The sequence below is a fragment of the Meriones unguiculatus genome, chromosome 6 (genome assembly GCF_030254825.1).
Source record: "Meriones unguiculatus strain TT.TT164.6M chromosome 6, Bangor_MerUng_6.1, whole genome shotgun sequence".
In the NCBI taxonomy this organism is placed as follows: domain Eukaryota; kingdom Metazoa; phylum Chordata; class Mammalia; order Rodentia; family Muridae; genus Meriones; species Meriones unguiculatus.
In genome coordinates, this window is record NC_083354.1 from 114,349,161 (window position 1) to 114,363,295 (window position 14,135).

General features: G+C 38.4%; 1 protein-coding gene across 3 annotated transcripts in view; it reads left to right on the forward strand.

Moving 5' to 3' along the window:
* Sntg1 (syntrophin gamma 1) overlaps positions 1-14,135 on the forward strand; it is a 647,228-nt gene that overhangs the window by 447,964 nt on the left and 185,129 nt on the right. For all 3 annotated transcript variants that reach the window (XM_060385900.1, XM_060385899.1, XM_060385901.1), the window contains 4 exons: positions 916-972; positions 4,033-4,090; positions 5,051-5,094; positions 5,183-5,224. In XM_060385900.1, coding sequence (XP_060241883.1) covers positions 916-972; positions 4,033-4,090; positions 5,051-5,094; positions 5,183-5,224 — 201 coding nt within the window. The remainder of the gene's footprint in view (positions 1-915; positions 973-4,032; positions 4,091-5,050; positions 5,095-5,182; positions 5,225-14,135) is intronic.

A 14,135-nucleotide genomic window follows, 5' to 3' on the forward strand; every position in this document is an offset into this window, starting at 1 on the left:
AATAATTTTTTTCTTATTTTTAGACTTCTTATAGGAAGGAGGAAAAAGATTCCGGTAGACTTAACAGAGCCATATTCTCATTTGGAAAATGAGATGACAGCTAAATAAACTGGAAACTGGAGTGATACAGGCACAATGTCATAGGCATTCTCTTCTACATATAGGGGACAACACAGACAGCTAGGAAATGGGTTGTGTAAGTGACAGAGGATATAGATACAACTTCTCACCCTTTGACTTTCTTCACAAATATGTGTAATGCAGGATCTATTTTCCTTCAAACAGGAAACAATTTTAGGATATATCCAAACATGTTCTGTGTGCTCATGCCACGGTCTCTGGACCGCTAGTTCTATAGCTGAGTTCTTGCTTCTACTGTGGGAAGATAGCAGTGGACTTTAGCTATCACACTGTTGTGATTATTGAGTAAGTTCTTTTTCCAGACAAGTAAAGGATTTGAATAATGTAGTCCGCAGATATCACATGACATTCTCAAGGGCTGGGCTATGAAGGCCCCACAGCTTAGTTCTTAAACCACAAATCTATGACTTGGTATTGCCAAAAAGGCTGCAGATGAGGGAGGCATATTGCTGATAGTGAGATACAGTTAGTCTACCTAAGAATGTACAATATGTAAACGAGAGTATAACTTTCTAAAATTGTTCCCAAAATATCATTGAGAAGATTTAGATATTTCAGAGATTGTTAATTAAATAACATTTATGTTGGCAAATAAATTATTGACCTTTGATTTAAAACTGTAAATTTTGCCACTAATAGCAATCATTAACGTATCCTTTGCTGAGATATTTTTCTCCAAATGTTTAACAGCAATTTCAAAAACTATAGGAAAAAACAACTAAATGGTATTAGTGTGAAGAAACACTGACCACTCCTAAATATCATGTTTTTCAGGAAAGAACGGTGACCATCAGAAGACAGACAGTAGGAGGATTTGGATTAAGCATAAAGGTAGTCACCTTTCCCGTCTGTCTGTCTTTGCAAAGGCTGACCTGTAAAAGCTAACTTTTGTGTACTTCGATGTTAGTGACTTATGACTAGACAAAATGGCTTTTGTGATGTTTAGAGTGGGTTGTAATACCAGGATTCTTATTCTTACAAAACCTGAGTATCCATTATCTTCTGGTTTAGACATTACAAGAAAGGACGTGGGACCATACCTAGTGTTAAGTAAAACTTGATAGTTTGCTTTAATGTGGCTTCCCATAAAATGTAAAATATGCTGGTGGCAAGGAGCTCTTCCTTCTCCTCTGGCAGCCTAGAAATTGCTGGATAGAGTGAGATCAAGTCTCACATGGAGGGAACTGAAAATAAGTGAAGCATGGGCTCAAGTCTATCCTTTTGCTTGATTTTCACTTTGCTGAAGAGACTGATAATTTCACTTATTAATTTCAAGTTTTGAATATTTAAGAGATTTTTAATCTTTAAAGTGTTGCATGGTAAAGGTGTGTCACCCATGTAATTTATCATTATTCAAATGATTGAGAAAATTGGACTGCATGTAAATACTTAAGACTTAATTTTTTTTATCAACCTAACTATATATAAACACCTAAATGAAAATCGTTAATCACAATTCTTCAGTTCACATTTACTCACTTATTATGTTATCTGTGGTGCATATTTAAAGATATTTTACACAGCTCCTGTTATTTGTGTCGGGATGGGATATTTTGAATTTGTGACTCTCATTTCTAGAGAACCGTCAAAATAACTTAATCCAATGACAGTGTGTAGTGATAAGAATCTCAATATTCAAAATACCAGTAATAAAATACTCTTTGTATTTACTCATCATCAACTCAGGCAAGGGACACGTGCAGAATAAACTACATGTTATGTAAATTAGGACATGGGAACACTTTTCCTTGCTTACACCAGTTATAATTGACATTGGCAAACACTGGACGCATAGCGAGACCTGTCAAAGGAAACTTAATGTCTTAACTAAGAGAGGCAGAAAGCTGCCATGGAGGCCACAGTGTAGTGCGTGTACAAATTACCCATCAGACCTCCGTGCCATAGTCCCCAGAGCATGCTGTGTGCAGAGGACTCTCAGTCCTCCCTGCTGTGGAGCCCACGGTGCAAGGCTGGATGAATCCTCAGACCTTGCTGCGGTGGTCCCCACCGTGCATGGCATGCACAGGTATCTCTTCAGCCAACCGTTTGCAGTCCGTGTTTAAAGTTCAATAGCAACGATGCCAAGAACACTCCACTGTCAGTATCTCCTCCTACACTTAGTCACCGATGCACCTTAGACAGGATTGACAGTTTACATATGCACATTAAGTAGCGGGTCCTGGGCTAGCACCCTGTCAGTTTATAACACCGTCTCTTTCTCTATTTGGTAGAGGCTGGGGTAGATGCACATAGGGCTGGTTGGTAGGAAATGTTAGATTTTTTTCTTTTCTTTTTTATTTTATTAATTACACTTTATTCATTTTGTATCCCCCCATAAGCCCTTCCCTCCTCCCCTCCCGATCCCACCCTCCCTCCCCTTTCTGCATGCATGCCACTCCCCAAGTCCACTGATAGGGGAGGTTCTCCTCTCCTTTCTGATCTTAGTCTATCAGTTCTCATCAAAAGTGGCTGCATTGTCCTCTACTGTGGCCTGGTAAGGCTGCTCCCCCCTCGGGGGAGGTGATCAAAGAGCAGGCCAATCAGATTATGTCAGAGGCAGTCCCTCTTCCCATTACTATGTAACCCAATTGGACTCTGAACTGCCCTGGGCTACATCTGTGCCGGGGTTATGGGTTATCTCTATGAATAGTCCTTGGTTGGAGTATGAGTCTCTGGGAAGTTCCCTGTGTTCAAATTTTCTGGTTCTGTTGCTCTCCTTGTGGAGACCCTGTCCTCTCCAGCTCTTACTATTTCCCACTTCTTACATAAAATTCCATTCACTCTGCCCAACAGTTAGATTTTAAAAGAATGAGCTAATCAGTGGCTTTGAAGATCAACTTAAATAAGATTATAGTCCTGTTGTCTTATTTTTATTTTCTCAGTAGTAAAAACAAAATATATAAAAGTTTTAAAATTAAGTTGAATATTAATGCTTTTTTGTAAAGTGATATTCTGTCTCATATCTAATTCTACTCAGTATAGAAATGAATGTTCATTCGTGAACATGTCCTAAAATGCTGTATTTAAGCTGATGGCAGCTTAGGGAGTTATTTATTCTAAATCAAGCAGTGCCCATGCCTTTGGATGGCCTCCTCAACCTCCTCGCTGAATGTGTACTTCTTCACACAATACTTCACTCATTCATAGGTGGACTTGGTTTTTAACTACCCCAATCAAACTTCTTACAATGCAATGGTGAAACAGGACTTTCTAGCAGTTATCCTAACAATTTCTTTTAGTTTCCTTTATCAGAACTGTGATTCCTTACTGTACTTTCTTACTTCCATATCTGAGCCTGTAACCAAGTGCTGCTGGAGGATTCTTGGTGTTGTGTTTTATGCCGAGAATTGGTTATCCTGGGCTTTCACTCGGGGGAGTCTAATACTAACTAGGAAATACAGATGGTTCTGTTCCAGTCGTGCTTAGAATTTGTTTATCCACTTGTGCTGGTAACGAGTCTTCCTGCCTATTTAGCATTCAGAACGTATGCCTGAAAGAGTGCCTGCTTGGCAGAATGGAATAAATTAGTCAGAGAACTGAAATGTATAAATATCAGATGCTTGGAATCCTAAGTAACAACTGTCAAGATGTCTTGCATTCCCATAATGGACTTTGAAGAGAACACCACTACTGATGTTATCAATCTTATTTGAGAAATAAAATTTTTATAGTCAACTGGTATTAATCAGTAAATGTCATCACAAAACTTCTAAATAGTCATGCTTCATGGAAATGCTACCTACTTAAAAGACATTCTACAAATTCATTTAAAATCCGCTTGTTGTCCACTTAATGCACTATTTATAGCTTACGTTTTTTTTTTTTAATTTTTTGGCTAAAAGGTGACAATTGAAGGGTTAAGAAGTATGATACATGATGTTCTTTTTCTAGGGAGGTGCAGAGCATAACATTCCAGTTGTCATTTCCAAAATCTCCAAGGAGCAAAGAGGTAATGTGCTTATCTAACTCTATAGATGAGAGGAGATTCACTGATTGATATGTGAATGGCTTCCCTGGATTTCCCGCTCAGGCAGGGAGAGGCTAAATCTGATTCTCCAGATCTCCCTACAGAACAGAAAGGGAAAAGTGATGGACTCTAATAGTCCAAATGAGCATAGATGATGAATTGAGGACAGTGCAACTTCTGAACTGTTCAATAAAGACACAAAAATCAAGTCACATTTCACAGATCAATCCAGGTACAATCGTTCTCAATTTTAGTCACTTCCTGTGAGGCCATCTACAAAACATGATGAATATGCAAATCACGTTTTCATTGACAATTATCAGCGAAGCCACACGGTATTTCCAATAAGTGTGGAAATGACAGATTGAAAATCTACAGCTCAAGTATTTGCACAGAGATATTATAAATGCCTAAAGAGAACTGGTCGCCATTAAGAAGAATCATCAATTTTAAGAAATGTGCATAGATATACACACACACATATACATATGTATGCACTTATATATATGTGGGTGTGTGTCTTTGAGAATCGAGTACAACATGTTTTGACCATATTCATACTCCTTCCTCCAACTTTTCCCAGATCCAATCATTCTTCACAATGAGAAACTGACCCCATAACAGGGGAAAGCCATACATCCAAGAATATTTGGGCAGCATAAATTGACCTTGTAGAAAAAAAAAAAAGAAAAAAGGACAGAAAGTTGCAAGGGGTGACTGTGTTTTAAGGACTGTAAGATCAGAAGTGCTAGAACCCAAAGGAAATGTCTGCCTATATCAGTAATTGAAAAGAGCTGAATCATATAATTGATTTGAGTTTATACTCCTGTAAATACTACCCATATAAAATATTTATAAGTTGTTTATAGTTTCATCATTAATTAAACAAAAATCTTTATGTTTGACAAATGCCAAGGTGTGTTCTACTGTTCTCATTCACAGCGGAGCTGTCAGGACTGCTTTTCATTGGCGATGCAATTCTCCAGGTATACATTTCATTGTCATCTATGTGGTTGCAAACAAAGACCACTTCACAATATACTATGGGAAACTGAGTATTTCCTGTCATTGCAGATAAATGGAATTAATGTGAGGAAATGCAGACATGAAGAAGTGGTGAGTTTACTTATTTCTAATGCTATCATTTTTTCCAATGCAAGTACAGGCTTGATGAATTGCTAAAACCATAATCTTGTTAGTTATGAAGGTACAAAATTACATAGCATCCTACTACTCTGTCAAAGGTCTTCCAATCATGATTGGCTCTTAGAAATACAGTTAATACTGTCACAATGAAGTATATCTCGAGGTGATTTATGTATCTAAAGTTCTCAAATGCTGAAAAGTTTATGGAAAAAAATGATTTCGTAAATTTTAACAGCAAATGGAAATGTCTGCATGTGTGTGTAAGCATGCATGTGCATGCATGTGTGTGAGTGTGTGTACTTGTGTGAACAGAAGGGTGTAAAAACAAGAGACTGACAAGGAGAGAAGAAGGATTTACTAAAATTTTTATTGTGGTGTTTTCTTGAATGTTTCTAGATGTGTGAGGCAGATGCAGGTATTCTAGACAGCTCAGACATAGAACCTGATTTTCAGTGATCGCTATAAGTGGTTAAACTGTAGCTCTCTTCTAGTCCATACTTTAATGGAGGGGTTCAAGAGTCTCTATTGCAGATAATGAAGTGGCATTATGAAACTGAAGGACAGTGTTAGACATTTTGGGACATATTGGTCATCATTGACTAAATATCATAGAGAGCTAACTGAATCGTGTACTAGCTCCTCCTGGAAGAGATTTTAAAAAATGCATTTAAAATGTGCCCAAGGATCAAAAAGAACTTATTTTGATGCACTTATACATTTAAACTCTCAGATGGGAAGCTGCAAGCGTCTGTGTAAAACTTCCATTTCACAAGTACTGTTGCAGAGCGCTGGGAATTATGTCTGCTGGTGTTTACCAATGACTTTGTAGTCTGAGCAGCATCCTCAGGTTATCCTCTTGACACTGTGTGCTGAAAATCCTGTGCAAGCCTTGGATTTCCTATGATTCTGTGCGAAGCAAAGCAATATTTCAAAGGGCAACTTGCCGAGATGAGAGACAAGCACAATGCCTGTTCTGTAGATCCCACATAAGCAAGGAAACCTGATGGTCAGTCCTACAAGTCATTATCCAACAAACAAACCCAAGCAAGCAAACAAGCAAACCCAAAGTATGTTCTCTTTTCAAACCACATGCTGTTAATTGGAATCATACTTACAGTTTGCTCTTCAGAGGCAGGCAGCTTGCTTAAGTCAACTGTGCTAGAGCTTTGATTAAACAGATAAGCATGGCAAGGAAGAATAATATTAATAGCTTGACTTAGGATGGTATATATTCTGATCCTAAGGATAGTTGCTAAACATTGTATTACTAATTATACATAGTTATTCACCATAAACACACTCTTGGAGAAGCTTAATTCTATTACCTTTGAATTACAGTTACCACTTTTTTCTTTTTAATTGTTATAAAAGTAACTTTTATTAGCCTGATGTATTTGTCATCTTGGAGGCTTACTGGAGGAATAAGCTCACCCTTTCCAGCTCTTTCTAAACTCTGTATGGCTGGTTCAACTCGGCTGTTCTGGCTCAAATGCCTCTCCAAAGTGACTGATTCAAACTGGCTTCTTTCACTTCTGACTGAATTGCTCTGCTTGGCCTCAAACTAACTCTAGCAATCTGTTCTAATTTTCTTCCTCCTTCTCCTTCTCTATCCCATCTGCTTTTACCTGTGTCTAGCTTGTTCTCTCTACAACCTGTCTCTGTAAAAAGGTCTCACAAACTGCCTCCTCTGACCTGCACTGAGCTGCACAAACTCTCAAATGAATTCAATTGAACTTGATTGAACTCAGCTCTACTGAACTGACTCTATGCTGACTTCCAACTGACTGGATGAACCCACTCTCTGAACTACTGCCTCTCCCAAAGCTCTCTTAAATAGTTTCTCTTTCCTTTGCTGTTCTCCGGAGAGTTGGGCAAGTCCTATTCAGTCAAATCTTTCTCTGATTCAGCACTTTGTCTATCCCTCAATTAAAGGGAACTGTTTGAGATTAAAGGTGTGTACTAGGTAATGTCTATATTCCAGAAAGAGGAGTTAAAGGTGTGTACTCTAAACAGATCTCAGACCTAGAAGGTATTTGGGTGTGATTAGAGCAGCCATATTGCTGGATTAAAATTCCTTTACAGTTTTGTTTGTTTGTTTATTTTGTTTTTGAGGCAGAGTTTCTCTGCACAGCCCCAGCTGTCTTGACTCATTTTGTAGACTAGGTGGCTTCAAACTCGCAGAGATCCACCCACCTCTGCCTCCTGAGTGCTGGGAATAAAGTTGTGCCCCATCACATCCAGCTGCACTGAGGTTTTTATTCAATTCTAATCTTTGACTCTACAAAAGCAATTAGATTGTTTTCCCTCTGTTTTAATGCCTTTGTTATACACTACCTCAGAGGAATGGAGGTGTTAAATTCATATTGAAAATCAAATGTATATGGGCCAAAATGCACAAAAGCTTAAAGGATATAAGTAATTATGCATTAGCATGCTCATATAGACACTCTTTCTGGAATTCCAGTTTCTAAAATGAACTGAACAGGTGTGGCAACATGCTTCTTTGAAGAAGCCTTTTTCAGCTAACCCCTGGCACCCTTAGAACTCACTGACTTCGCTGCTGACGAGGATCAGTTTCATCCTGTGGAGGCTGTGGTGGCAGATCTGCTTCTGTGTTTGACTTGCAGGTCAGAGCCTGTGTAAAGGGGCCTTACACTGTCACCCAGTAGGGATTTTCTAGCTGAGTAAACTCACTGAAGCACCAGCCTCTGTGTTTCTTATGATACCTAAATAAGCCAGATCTGAGAATCTCCCGTTGCCCAGGGCCTGCTTTTGTACTTGACTCCTGGGGTGGGGATGTGGAGAGACTGCTGAAGAAGTAGTTTTTTTTTTTTTTCATTTAGAAAGGTAGAGCTAGTTTGTGGTGCCACTTGGCCAGTGTGACATGGTGTGGAAACTGGGCCCTAACTCCCAGAAGTATCTCTATCCAGATCCAGCCAGACTGCTTGCTGGAGATGCAGATTCAGCTGAGGGAATTTACCACATCTGTGCCGCTGTCACTCACCAGCAAGAGTGAGTGCGTGATTATTGCCACGAGGCCTAAATGCTACAACATGTGACTCTCCTAACCCAAATTTGCACACAGAAAATAATGTTTCCCAAATTCTGGCTACACACACACACATACTCACATATGCACACTTATATGCACACACAGATATACACTTGTATGAATGCACACATGCACACATATATGAACACATACATGCACACATACATTCATGCACGCATGTTCACACTGGTGCATCCACACATGAACGCACATATGCTCACATGCATGCACACATATGTATGCATGCACATGCCTGCTCTTTCAACTGATTCCAGTCAGAAATCAATGCGAGCATTTATGAGAAGAAGGACATGGCCTTTTGAAGAAGGAGGCTCTCTTTTTCATTTTGGCACCTCTTCCTTTTTGTGTCTGACGAGCCACTTCCTTCATGTCTGCAGGAGTTCACCTGACTGAGGCAGTAAGAGAATAAAGAAAAGACTAACAAGACAGAAAAACTGGGTTTGGGTGAATGGGGCTCTCTGGCAGAGAAGCTGCAGAACCCTGGAAGCCTTGTACATTTATTATATACAGTTGAACAAAGAAGGGGGATTTGTTGATACATAGATGAGCAGAGAGGCAGGTTTAGCTGATCTTCAGGTTGAAAATATCCAGAGAAAGAAAGCTATGGTAGACATTTTCTGCACACACCGTCAAGATTCACACTCAGGACAGAAAAAGCCTTTTCAACAGGTTTGTCCAAATCTGTGGAGGCTTTGACACTCTGGTGAGGCTGCAGAACTGGGGTTCCTGATATCTGTGCCCATGTCAACAGCACCCATTCACTCTCTCCACACACTGGTGCAAACATGATTTATTCCTTTAAGTCTTGACCCATAATACCAAAAGTTCCTAATATCACAGGTTTTTTTCAAAGAGACCTGCATCTATTGTCTTGCTAGCTATGTTAAAACTATGCTGCCAACCAGGCATGGTGGTATATACATTTAATCCAAGTACTTAGGAGTTAGAGGCAGGTGGATCTCTGTAAGTTCAAGGCCAGCTTGATCTATGTAGCAAGTTCCAGACCGCCTTGGACTACATAACAAAATTGCCTCAAACAGCACTTTTTTTTTTTATAAAAATAGGGGGAATAACAAAGAATAAAAACCAAAGTTGCCCCTAGCTATTTGCCAATTAACCCTGACCACATTAACTCATTGCCACCTTTACACCTAGCTTTTCACATGTAGCTTTTCTTGATAAGATCACATAGCAAAACTTCATTATGAGGCAGTGTGTGGGTACTATTGTCACTGAGTTCTCTGTGTTTCCATTCTGAGAACAACTCTGGCTAAAGCCTTACAAATATGTGAGCAGTTTCTGTTTTGTTTCATAGAATTTAATAACTAAGAAAGCATGCAAAATATTGGAGTAAAATTGTTCAGAAGAGGCAATGTGAAAATAGTGTTGATTTATAGTGATCTGTATAGTGTAAGCATTGGGGACTATTCATTATGAACAAGAATGCTCCAGAATAATTAATAATTAATTACCAAATATGAGCTAGGAATCAATATCAGAAAAGAGCTAGTTTGTTAGAAAGGATCTAATTTTATGTGTAAATTTTATTTTAGTTTGTATGGATATGGATGTTTTAGCTGCATATGTTTCCTTATATGACTTATGTGCCTGGTGCTGGTGGAAGCCAAGGAGAGTGGCATATTCCTAGCTCTAACATGGCAGCTCACAACTGTATGTTAAAGGGTGAATGTTCTCTTGGCTGATGATTTTCATTAAATTCTAATTTGTAGTCTTAGTCTTTTGAGCAAAGATGAACAATAAGCCACAAGTCTCAAACTACAACTTTTTAAAATTTTGGGCAAATCCAAGCCTGACAAATTATCATGTACACTGTCGATTTCTTGTATTATGATAATTTGTTCTTTGACAATTTTGTATATACTCACATCCTCCCTTTTCCTTCTCATACTCCATCGAAGACTTCCCCCTTCCCTTCCTTCCGCATGTTAACAACTACACGGTATTAGTTTGTTTCTATGTTAGCATGAATAAACACAGCAACAAAATTAACTTGAGGAGGAAAGTTTTATTTCATTAAACTTACAGGGCTAAGTGGAAATTCAAGGAATTCAAGGTACAACTGAAGCAGAGATCATGGAGAAAAACTTCCTGGAGTATTTCTCATAGTTTTTTCAGATTAATTTCTTATACAAATCAGAACCACCTGCCCACAGTTGGGTGAGTCCTTCAACATCAGTCATCAATCAAGAAAATGCCACCACCATCATGCTTCCAGGACAGTCTGATGAGGCATCTTCTTGATTGGTTTTCTATCTTCCCAGATGACTCTGGTTTGTGTGAAGTTGACAGTACAAACCAGAACATATGCTAAAAATATTTTCTTACTTTGTGTTCTACTGGGTTTAACCAGAGCCACCAGTGTAGGCATGGGTGTGAAGCTATCCACTGGAGTATGAGTAATTCAGCAAGTGGCTACATCACTGGAGACAATGACTTTTCCTCCTTCACCAGCTGACTCCTGACACATCCCCTCACCTATGACTGAATGTTTACTATCTCAGTCTCATGCAGGCCTTATAGATTACTGCAGATGTTGGGTGTAAGGGCCTCAGGGCATAAGACAGAATTTCAAGGCTATCTTTACAATTATTCAGCTCTGACATTCATTCCACATCCTCTTCTACAATGTTTCCTTAGCTGTCAGAATGCTGATATGGATATCCACTTACTGCTGAGCACTGAAAATTCACTTGTTTTCAGCACCTTAACTAGATATGTATAGCTGGGCTTTTTGGCTACTTATTGGTTCTTATTTCTACCACCCTTCCCCACCTCAGTCCCTTCCAACCCACCAACATTAGGTGGGTAAAAATGGCTAAAGAGGAAAGGGGGCATAGACCTCTTTAAACTACTTACTACTGTTTAGGAGTGTCCAGTTCCTTGGGGAAAGTTCAGTCTTCCTCTTTCTCTTTAGGATATCTCCAATTAGTAAACAGCAGTCCAGCAAACAGCAATCCAGCAATCAAGCATTACGAAGAGCAGCAGTAGAAACTAGCAGCAACAAGGACTAAAAGCAGCAGGGGCAGCAGCAGAAGGAGCAGCAGTCACCACAGGCCCTTTCAGGGCTTTCACATATAGACCCTATCAAGAGTCCCCAGAATGCCAAACAAACTATTTGCAGCTGACAAAAGTCAGGCCTCTTCTAAACCATGAGACAAATCATAGTTCAATATCATAGTTCAATAATGGGCATTCTGAAGCAGCCCCATATCACATACTTGGGATTAAAACAAAAACATATTTACATAGTATAACTGGGTTTTTAAAGAAATTTTCACTACAGGTAGGAGTTTTTATATTAACCACCATGTGTTGCATAGAGATACTTCTTTGATAAAAAAAAAAAAGTTGTTAGTCTATGGTTGTAAACCTAAACATTTAAGTGATGTTGGCAATATGTTCATTTAGCAAAATAAATTTCTAGGTAGAGTCTCTCCTAGTGTCTATAACCTCTTGACATATGCCTTTGACCAGGTACTCAGTAATTGGTGTGAACTACAAAGCATGGTTTAGAAACCACAAAAATAATGTGGTTACTTCTATGACAGTTGTGCCATTATTCAGCCCAAAACTCCTTGCTCTGCAAGCTGATATCATAGCATGAAAAATAAAAGCTTGGAAAGATGATTACTGACTTTTCTCCTTAGCTTCCTATAAGGCACTATGAAGTCTAGCCAGCAGAAAGGCTTCCAGATCAGTTCTGGAATAATTTCTGAATTCTGCAACCATGATTTATAGTGGCTTCAGTAATAGATTCTTACCACACAGTCCTAAGTAACAACCAATAAAAATGGCCATAACTTATATAGGGTTTTTTAAAGGGTGTGAACCTTATTGAACCTATTGAACCTCCTACAGAGGTGTCTCATACTTTGCACTGTAATTTTTATTTAATAATCCATAGCTTTCAGGATCAGCATTATCCGTTCCTGATATATACTAACTCTGTATAAAGTCAGTTTAAGTGACTTATAAATTATTAGATTCCCATATGACTTGTTCATATATCTTTAGCTTTGCTCATTCGTGCTTTTGAACTCCAACTTCTCTTCCAACCTCCATACTGACCTGTTTAAAATTGGCCATCCCAAGTTTTCTCTTTCTCTATTTTCATAGGATATGTGTTCTACCATCTCTTCTCACTTTAAAGTCCCTGTCATCCTTCCTGGCCTGTTTTTTTTGTTAGTTTTGTCTTGCTTCTAGGTCTCTACAGACACTCTGGTTTAAATAAACAATCTGAACATTCAAATCTATGGCACACTTATGAGAAACATTATGCCATATTTGAATTTCCAGACCTAGGTTACCTCGCACAATATAATTTCTCTAACTCCATGTGTTTTCCTGGAATATTTATAATTCCTTTTTTTTCTTACAACTTGAACAGGCTATTTTATACACATATAATACTTTTAATATTTACCCATTTGTTGATGGATATCTAGGGTGACTTCATTTCTTTGATATTATGAAAAGAACAGCAATGAATATGTATATGCAGTGTCTTATATCATAGTTCTATTTCTAGCCTTTTGAGGAACCTTCACAGTTTTTTTTCCAGTAGCTGCACAGTTTAAACCCACACCAACATATATAAGAGTTCCACTATTTATCTATATGTGCTCATCAATTGTACTAAATTTACCATAGTAAATCAAGATTTTTACTGGAGAAGCTCCTGTGTTCTCAATGATGATGCTTTGGAGGAAAAGAATAATATGCAAAACTCATGAAAAGGAAGAAATAACACAGAGGATGTTGATCATGATTATCCTTTGATTTCTATCTGTCTCTCTTCTTCCTCCTTCTGTGACTTCATCTTCGTTTTCTCCTGTTTTTTTTTTTTTTTTTTCTCTCTTTCAGGCATTCATAGTCTAATGTAAACCAATGTTTAAATGTCTGAATATGAGAGGATGAAAGGAACCAAAACAAAATCGAATGACAATGCTTTAGGAAAAACGTGTTTAAGACCTCGGCATTTAATGGACATTCTATAAACAGTGTCTTTCGGTCCTCTTTGATTTCCCTTCTGTAGTGCACTGAGATATTGGTGTGGTGCAAACTTAGCCACAGTATCGGGATAAGCAGCAATGTGGGTCAAAGTCATCAGTGAGTAAGAAAATTTAGTAGAAGGCGCTGGAGAGAAGTGACAAGCACTTGCACTAGTTCAGAAACACTGAGGACTAAATGTATTTTTTCTCACTTTTATTAGTTCCTTCAATATATTTTCATCATATTTATTTTCACCCCAACTTGTCCAAGATACAATCCTTCTCTGACCACCATATTTTGTGTTATTCTTTTGTGTTCTTAAAACCCATCAAGTACAATACATATTATCCATATAAGTTTGAATATGGTGCTTTGAAAGGAAACATATTAGTTCTACCAAGAGACACACCCTTAAAGAAAGCTGATTCTCCTTCAGAACATGCTAATTCTAATAGCTCCATGGGGTCTGTGCCTTCTTCCCCCCCATATGGCGAGATTATCTTTGACCTGAGCTTGTCTTGTCTTAGCTGTTATAATCACCACGAGTTCACATGTACCCTGATGTGTCCACCAAACACTTTTTCCTTGTAGTTATATTCACCTCTTAGAGTTCTTGCTTTTGATTTCCCATCCACCAGCATGCCTGTGTCCCTTTAACTCACTTTCATGAAGGCTGATTGCCAACTCCCACATTACAACTTCCTGTAACTCCAACTCCAGAGAATCCAATGCTTGTAGACTTTGAAGAAACCTTTATTCAAATGCACGTAACTACTCACAGATATAAGTATATAC